We start from the raw sequence: 9,584 nt of genomic DNA, 5'->3' as shown, positions 1-9,584 counted from the left end.
ACAAGAATACTTAAGTAATGAGTAACATTGTGAGTAACTTCTTACGATGTATTTTTTTTCTTTTAACGTTATTTTTTTTTTCCCAGCACAAAGTTATCTGTATGAACTGTTGTTATTATACTGTAGTATAACCAGGGGTGCACATAAGTGGTCCGCAAGCGCGCATGCGTACTGGACGTAGACAAACGCGCTGGCCCTCAACGGCTTCCATACGCTTTTGCGTACCAATGGCTGACCACTGTATTTGCGGCGGACACGAGAAAATAACTTCTCAAAATGTCAGAGGCAGGCCCCACTGAGTAATTATTTCCGTGTTCCCCCACCCCCGTCAAAAGACAGACAGACGACAGAGACGTCACCGGAGCTACCGAAAAAAAATGACTTTTGCTGAAAAGTGGCTGCAGGAGCTACCATGGCTAGAAGCAAATGATGCTCGCACGGAAATGTGGTGCAACATTTGCTGTGAGAATCCCAAATGTCGCTAATAAGACCAGCGCATTTTATGTAAGGTCAAAGAATTTTAGCCATCCAAACTTTTGAAAAGCACGAAAAAAACAGCATGTGGCAATTAGGCAAACTACCGATGTCAGACAGGACCCCACTCGCCCTATGGACAAGTGGCGGAATAAAGTTATTGTAGAACAGCGCCATGCACTGACAAACATGTTTTTGCTCGCATTTCACAAAGCTAAACATGCACGTTCAATGAGGAGGACATCCCACTTTTACAAAGGCTTGGAGTTAATGTGAGAGCCGCATATGAATGCCCTTTATTTTGAATTAGTGCTTTTATGTTTATTTCTTTACATTTCTCTTCAAAGTAATGGCAATTTTGTTGTGCCAGTTGTTAATCAAGTGTTAATTGTTTATATAATTAATTAAAGGTAATTGGCTCTAAGTAAAGCTTGTCATAATTTTATCGCATCAGGCGGGTCGGCTCTCAAGCTCAATGAGGACCAAGTCACATCTCCAGGTCCTCTGAGAACCTGGGCAAAAAAAATATGTGCACCCCTGAGGATAACCAATTACATAACCACATTATGCTAAAGAAATACAGTGGTACCTCTACTTACGAAATTAATTGGTTCTAGAAGTAGTTTCTTAACTTGAAATTTCTGTAAGTACAGACGCGTTTTTCATGTAAACGCCCTAATCTGTTTCAAGACCCCAAAATTGCTTTTAAAATGCAAAAAAAACCATATGCACATCTCAGTTTTTATGTTTATTATAATGTAGAAAACCAAGAATAGAGTATATATATATATGGTGTTATATGGTGTTATACTTATATAGCGCTTTTCAAAGAATAAAAGTTTATGTAAAGCAGTGTTATTTTTGGCAGCCATTTTAATTTTCGTTTTCCTCTTTTGGACGATAATACTTATTAGTCTTAGTCATATTTTTGACATTTCAAAATGTATTTGTCTACGTTTAGTATTTTTTGATGAAAACTTCTAGTTTTGGTCGACGTTTACTCAATACTTTTGTTTGTCCAAAAATTTAAAACATTTGAAAATTGACAAGCACATATTGTAGCATATACAAGCATTTACAAATCTCACGTGACAATGCACCCTCAGCATTAAAACAGTACATTATTACCCACCTGGACGCCACGAACTATAAATTAAAAAAAAGTTGTCCGAGAGTTTAAGAGGACGCTCGCCATTAACAATAGCCTAATGCTAACGAGAATGCTATGCTAACGCTACTAGTTACAGTGCACTGCTAACACATCAAATGTCACATTGTGGACATGTGACAGAAACAATGGCGCATTTTCGTCTCGTTCTCGTCCCGTCAGACGAAAACTGGCATTTGTGTTATGTTTTAGTCTGCCAAGACACGTTTTTAGCTCGTTATAGTCTCGTCATGAAAACAATTGTTTCTTCGACAAAATATTTTCGTTAGTCATCGTTGACGAAAAAAACACTGATATAGAGTTTACACTTATGTAAAGCAGTCGGAACACCAGGGGCGAATTGAGAGGACACACATATACAAATACAGCAGAGGTCCCTCTTAGCCAACTGGATGCCATGAATGCTAGGCAATAGCCAATGGCAGAGTAGCTGTTACATTCAGTAAACTCTGGAAGCTGCGAGTACCAGCCATACTCTATTTTTGCCTTTCTTACCAATGTTTTCCCATTGAGGTGTGTCTTAACCTGAAAATTCTGTATGTAGAGACGTTCTTAAGTAGCGGTACCACTGTACATTATAATGTCAATGACTTGACAATTATTAATTTCCATCATCATAAAATCTGACATCTCCAAACTTTTCCTAATTCTCTTTTCATTTGCCCACTTCTCCTCCATTTCCAGTTGGAAGCCCTAATATGTAAAACAAGACGAGAGAAACTTGAAGATCCAAATAAAGAAATGAGATTTGCACACAAAATCTGATTGCAACCACCAATATGGCGGACAAGTACACTGATCACCTAATCAAAAACTATCTGTTAAAATGACAGTTTTCACACTTTGTAGTGGACCAACATACACGAGTACACTGGTGTTTCAACTTAGTTGAAAATCCAATTTAATAAAAGTCACAAAAGAAACAGTTTAACAAAATACTTTGGGCCAAACATAAAAGAGGCCAACATAACAAAAGGCTTCAACCCAACTAACCTCCAGACACGTCTCTGTGGCCGTTTAAATCAGGGCGGACTCTACTAACGACATCCTGAAGGAGGTAAGATAAATTCACCAAACATTGTCAACGTAATAAAACGACAATAGATAGAAAATATACATATTTTCAAACAATGATTATGTAATATACATTTAAACAAACAGTGAAAACTTTACTCCAAACAATCACAATTAAACCAACTTAAATATCCCCCCTTCAGAATGGTAGGTGCCAGATCTTACACAGCTGTGGTCGTTACCTCAAATTGGCAAATAAAATCTAGTACCGGTAAGCAATTAGACAAATATTAACTAAAACGTGCACACATTAGAAAATACATGTCCAAAAAAATATCGCATAATGAACTAAATCTTGAAACACTAAATTGTGATGGTAGTGGTAGCCACCACACACTTCAAACCATATCTAGAAAGCCTCAGCTACATTCTGTATTTAGACTCCCCAACACATTCAACCTATACATTTGAGTCTGACTGGATCTCAGTTCTCTTCATTTCAATGTGTGTTGTCAATGCTTTTTGGTTACAAACCTGCCCGTTTCAATTGTCTAAAATGTGCATCGAGGTGTTTTTTTTGGTTTTGTTTTTTAAATAAAATATCCTTAGTCTCCTGACTAAAAAAATAATGAGCATCAAAGTGCCTAGCGATCAGAACTGTGACAAGCGATGGCCTCCGGTGTCAGGTGAGTGGGCCACAAATCTATTTTACACCATAGCCCATGATGTGTGGTTTGTTGAAGAAGATGAGTGGCGCTTTTATATGTCTTAGTTTGAGGTCAGAGAAGCCAGCAGCCTCCAGATGTGTCCATGTTGCCCGGGTGACCTCGCATCCATCACCGATGTAGTAGCACAACGGCTTCAAGATGCTCTGGAAGAAATATGTCCATGATGACGGCTCTGCGGCAACGTGCTCGAGAAAAAAGAACGCTCCGCCCTGCAAGGCAAATATCTGTTAAGTATTCTACATTTCTGTGTTTTTGTTGTTGTTGTTGTTTTGTGCAACTACAAAATTTATCATGCGCCATAATTGAGAACAGTTTGCTGAAAGGTGCAGCATTGTTGGGCAAACTAAAACTCTAGGTTGGTGGTTTTAACTGTTTAAAGGGAACCTTGGACTTAACCACTTTTACGCTCTATACGCTACAATTGTTATCTTTTACTAAAATATGTTATTATTTGTGTTATTATGTTATTATAAATATGTTAAACACGTACCCTGGGTTCCTCCCACATCCCAAAAATAAAATCAAAATATTAATAAATACTGGTGTTACTATTAGAGCTGAAACGAAACGAATACTCGAGCAACTCGAGTTTAAAAACTGATCCGAGTAATTTTATTCACCTCAAGGAATCGTTTAATTTTGCCAGATCTAAGCATCACGTTTCGCCCGGACTACTTTTAATGCGGGACAACGCGCTGACGTAGAGGAAGAAGCGTTAAAAAAATTTTTTTTTTAAAACCTTACTGCAGCCGATAGCCGTTACATACTACGCCGATGTTGCTAAAAACTACGCCCGCATGATGCTAGTGTGGTAGCATGTAGTGTCCGATGCGTCTCATAGATACCGCATGCATTTAGAACTAGATGCGAAATGACAAACTCGGCCGCGTCTAGGCAGCGTTAGTAAACAGCCAGTAGACTCAGCGCTAATAAATAAAACGTTACTGTCACCCGCTCAGGTAACGTTAGCCCTTCGGAGGGCTAGGTTTCTCCTGATTATGACCACTGTCGATGCGTGGCTAACGTGTCTGTTACTTTGTTTAATCTGTAAAAACACAGCCCTGTAGAGTGATGAGGGTGTAAAATTAAAACATAATAGAGCTAACTGTCAGTTTTAGCTCAGTAGTCATTGCTGAATGGAACACCAAGTAGCACTGGTCCCTAATGTGCTCCAATACAGCAGAGCATTTATTTTGAACACTGCAAAAACTCAAAATCCTATCAGTACTTACAGTGTAGACTAACTTAAAACTTAACTAGAACTTAAAAATAGCTTGACACAAATGGAAATTCAATTGTAACACGAGGGAAAAACACATAGCTTTCAAGAGATGTGTGATATCAAGCGTAATCACATTTTTAGGTAAGAAATATGTTTGTTTTTTTATAAGATCTAGAAGTTTTTTGAGTGAAAGCAATGATTTTTTTTTTCTAGTCACATCTGAGATTGTTGCCTGTTTTCAACAATGTACATCGAAAATTAAGACATTGATTGACTGAAAATGGTTCAATATTGGATTAAATGTCTTTTTTTTTTCTAATGTATATTTATAATTGCTCTTTACCTAAAAAAAATGTTTCATCTTATTACTCGATTAATCGGTAGAATTTTCAGTCGATTACTAAAATATTTCTAGGTACTATAGAAATTACAAAGAGCAAAGCAAATACATTATGAATAAAAATCAGAATGACGATAATATAATAATAGTAGGGCTGTCAAACGATTAAAATTTTTATTCGACTTAATCACAGTTTACAAATTAATTAATCGTAATTAATCGCAATTCAAACCATCTATAAAATATGCCATATTTTTCTGTAAAGTATTGTTGGAATGGAAAGATAAGACACAAGACGGATATATACATTCAACATACTGTACATAAGTACTGTATTTGTTTATCATAACAATAAATCAACAAGATGACATTAACATTATTAACATTTTGTTAAAGCGATCCATGGATAGAAAGACTTGTAGTTCTTAAAAGATAAATGTTAGTACAAGTTATAGAAATTTTATATTAAAACCCCTCTTAATATTTTCGTTTTAATAAAATTTGTAAAATTTCCAATCAAAAAATTAACTAGTAGCTCGCCATTGTTAATGTCAATCATAATTATGGTGCTGAAACCCATAAAATCAGTCGCACCCAAGCACCAGCAGAGGGCGGCAAAACACCAAAAACACAACAAGTGGAAATGACACTTTGCTGTCATTTTAATCTGTTTGAGCGGGGTATGTGAGTTAAATGCGTCAAATATTTTAACGTGATTAATTTAAAAAATAATTAACGCCCGTTAACGCGATGATTTTGACAGCCCTAAATAATAGTAATAACAATAATTAGGGTTGTTCTGATCATGTTTTTTTGCTCCCGATCCGATCCCAATCGTTTTAGTTTGAGTATCTGCCGATCCCGATATTTCCCGATCCGATTGCTTTTTTTTTTTTTGCTCCCGATTCAATTCCAATCATTCCCGATAATTTTTCCTGATCATATACATTTTGGCAATGCATTAAGAAAAAAATGAATAAAACTCGGACGAATATATACATTCAACATACAGTACATAAGTACTGTATTTGTTTATTATGACAATAAATCCTCAAGATGGCATTTACATTATTAACATTCTTTCTGTGAGAGGGATCCACGGATAGAAAGACTTGTAATTCATAAAGGATAAATGTGACTTTGTATATTGTGACTAAATATTGCCATCTTGTGTATTTGTTGAGCTTTCAGTAAATGATACTGTAGCCATTTAACTGTTCTGCCCAAATGCATAATGGGAAGTGCAGCCATGACTGTGCGTAGTGGTACCAATTGATATATCTTCTCTGCGTTGGGAAATAACATAGGGTGTTAAGAAAAAGTTCGACTACTACCTTACTTCCCCACGTTGCGTTCGAGCATGTCGTCGGATGTAGAAACAAATGGCGACTGGCGAGTCAAATTTTACGTCGGATGTCGAATAGATCGTGTGTCGACGCGATCGTATGTCGAGGTACCAATGTACGTTGAAAAAGAAATGGGGTCGGGGGGGGGGGCGCTACTTTGCGGTTTTTTTTCAGTTATCCCGGTGGGTTGTGGTCCTCATTTACTGCAAAAAACGAGGGACCACTGTAGCCACCCTTTGCTCTGATTAGTTTTTTTGTAAAATATTGCCATTTTCTTGATGAGTTTCAAGAGGGCGTCACCTAAAATGGTTTTTGACTGCACACGTATGCCTTTTCAGGGTCAATTAGTGGAATTTATTGCTTTATGATTAGGGTTGCTGGTTTACTCCATCTTCTCTACTATGAGGACCAACACGGTAGGACAGTATAACCCAGAAACGTCAACAGCGCGACAACATGGCCGCCGCGAGAACGCAGTGAAACGCGGGCGTTAAGGTCAATCAGCCAATGCACAAAAGTCGCAGTGTGGCCGCGTGTTAGACGCGTCCCAGAAGCGACTCAACACGACGCACGCGAAAAGAACGGCAGAGTTTATTATTTGACTCGAGACGCGACTCTCCTGCGCCAGTACTACTACCGGTAGCTAGGATCAGGCAGACCGGAAGTCAATCGTGTAAAAATACGGTGGATCCGGTCGATTTTCAAACAAATATGCAATCGTAACCTACTTTTTGAGTCCATCAGATCTCTTGAGTGGTAGATCGGGGCACAGTTGACTTGTCTTTGTTGTATTTACTGCTGTCATCTCTGCTATAATAATAACCAACACGGCCCCGTGTTCAATACAAAACCCTCCTACCACAACAAAACAAGTAGGAACTAATATTCACATAGGAACTAAAGTTATGCAACATAAAATATACAATAGAAATGAATACTACATCACATTTGTAAAATATAAACTAGGGCTGTCAAAATTATCGCGTTAACGGGCGTTAATTATTTTTTAAAATTAATCACGCTAAAATATTTGACGCAATTAACGCAGATGCCCTGCTCAGACAGATTTAAATGACAGTACAGTGAAACGCTAACTTGTTGTGTTTTATGGAGTTATGCCACCCTCTGCTGGCGCTTGGGTGCGACTGATTTTATAGGCTTCAGCACCCATGAGCATTGTGTAAGTAATTATTGACATCAACAATGGTGGGCTACTAGTTTATTTTTTGATTGAAAATTTTACAAATTTTATTAAAACGAAAACATTAAGAGGGGTTTTAATATAAAATTTCTATAACTTGTACTAACATTTTTCTTTCAAGAACTACAAGTCCCTCTATCCATGGATCGCTTTAACAGAATGTTAATAATGTTAATGCCATCTTGTTGATTTATTGTTATAATAAACAAATACAGTCCTTATGTACCGTATGTTGAATGTATATATCCGTCTTGTGTCTTATCTTTCCATTCCAACAATAATTTACAGAAAAATATGGCATATTTTATAGATGGTTTCAATTGCGATTCATTGCGATTAATTACGATTAATTAATTTTTAAGCTGTAATTAATTCGATTAAAAATTTTAATCGTTTGACAGCCCTAATATAACCACATAATGAAATAAATAATAGCCCATTTAAATAAAACAAATTGAAATGAGCTAAAACATCTGTAATTAAATAATAAGAATAATACACAGATCCTGCTTACACAATAAAATTTATTAATTTCTGTGTGGCGCTTTAACTTGAGAAAATCCACCAATAAAACTTTTGAAAACCGTTCATAAGAAAAAAAATGATTCATTGAGGCATTTCATTTGTAAAATACATCTTAAAATCTTTGTCATTGGGATTGCTTTTCTCTTTAGCATAGGACTTTTTTTCTTCTTTGTTTCAGAAAGAAAGCTGACCAATACGCGGGGTCTGAAAGGCAAATTGTTGTTGGATTATCTTTAAATACCCGCTACTTTTTTAGCAGAATTCTAGCTTTTGTATAGGCTAATGTTCCCATTGTTGAAAGCACAAAGGTGTGTAATAAACGACTAGCACATTTATATTTTGCATTTTGTTTTCTTACTGTTCCAAAAAGGAACCGAACCGTGACCTCAGAACCGAGGTATGTACCGAAGTGAGATTTTTGTGTACCGTTACACCCCTAATGAATATGGTGTGGAAGAACTTGGGAGACCTTATCTGTTTTTATACACATGCTTAGCAGTTGAGCACGAAATGAGCCCCACACACTTGTACCTAAACCCTGAGCACATAGTATTAAATCCAGCTATATGAAGTATAACAAGGCATATTATAAGTTTATGATCCCATTTGTGGAGCTGGACTTACAGGCCTCAGAACGCGTTGCACCTCCTTCAGAGTTTTTGGGACATTGTCCACGGAGCAAAGCACCAGCGTGCACACCACCACGTCTACGCACGAGTCCTCAAATGACCTCATGTCCTCCGCCGAGGTCTCCATGAACTTCTCATACGCGACGTGCGGGTTCTCGCGCATGTTCCTGCGCAGGTACTTCTCAAAGTGCACGTTGTTGTCCGTGCAGATCACCTTGCAACCGCTCGGATAAAAATGGAAATTGGAGCCAGTGCCGCAGCCGATCTCCAAAATAGTGAGATTTTGTCCGGACTGTTTGAAATCGGACAGACATGCGAACAGCTCCTTCTTTCTCTCGTACATCTTCTTGTTGTACAGTTTAGTGATCCGAAACAATAACAACGGAACGATACGTTTGTAGTGTTTGTACAAGCCCACAGCGTCCAGCAGGTGCAAGGGAAAGCAAAATACTCGGACGACTAAAGTACAAAATGTCATCAAAAAAGACATTTGGAAGCAGTGACAGTGTCGTCGCGGTCGCTTGCTGTCATAAAGATAGCAGGGCAGTTAAGTAACACGACCTAAACAAAGTCGGAAATTATTATCTTTCAAAATAAAACACGTCGACATGATTACCGCCGGAGCAATGTTAAGTTTTCACCACCGCAGTTTGGTTGCAGTGAGAAATAATTCTATTTTATTTTATTTTTTCGTTTTTATATCCGTTCCTCTTGAACAACTGAGACCACGTTTAACATTAAAACAGTTCATATGATATCGCTGCGACAACAACAACCGGAAGTAGTCCTAGCGCTGCTAATTTTGAAGTTGTGGTTCCGTTTATGGCCACTAGAGAGCAGATGTTGATCAAATAATCCATCACCATAAATCCTGTTTACCGTGCGCAACGAGGTCAAACCTGACTACAGTGGTGAGTGGTCACATTGATTTACGTGT

The 9,584-nt window shown here is 37.6% G+C and overlaps 1 protein-coding gene across 1 annotated transcript; it reads right to left on the bottom strand.

Moving 5' to 3' along the window:
• Positions 1-1,477: 1,477 nt before the first annotated feature.
• On the bottom strand, positions 1,478-9,181 carry LOC130921866 (N6-adenosine-methyltransferase TMT1A-like). The gene is made up of 2 exons (XM_057846207.1): positions 8,643-9,181; positions 1,478-3,593 (listed from the first exon to the last, which is right to left on the bottom strand). The coding sequence occupies exons 1-2, from the start codon at positions 9,135-9,137 to the stop codon at positions 3,360-3,362; spliced, it is 729 nt and encodes a 242-aa protein (XP_057702190.1). The 5' UTR covers positions 9,138-9,181; the 3' UTR covers positions 1,478-3,359.
• Positions 9,182-9,584: the final 403 nt, after the last annotated feature.

This window comes from Corythoichthys intestinalis, chromosome 9, assembly GCF_030265065.1.
Source record: "Corythoichthys intestinalis isolate RoL2023-P3 chromosome 9, ASM3026506v1, whole genome shotgun sequence".
NCBI lineage: Eukaryota > Metazoa > Chordata > Actinopteri > Syngnathiformes > Syngnathidae > Corythoichthys > Corythoichthys intestinalis.
The sequence above is the reverse complement of the archived record's forward strand: the minus strand, read 5'-3'. Positions and strand labels throughout refer to the sequence as shown.

What these genes read in the sequence shown, in the direction of transcription:
- LOC130921866 (XM_057846207.1), bottom strand. Translation starts at nt 9,137, where the DNA reads ATGTCTTTTTTGATGACATTTTGTACTTTAGTCGTCCGAGTATTTTGC. An exon ending in TGCAACGCGTTCTGAGGCCT is followed by an intron (nt 3,594 to 8,642) that starts GTAAGTCCAGCT and finishes TTTGCCTTGCAG; the next exon opens with GGCGGAGCGTTCTTTTTTCT.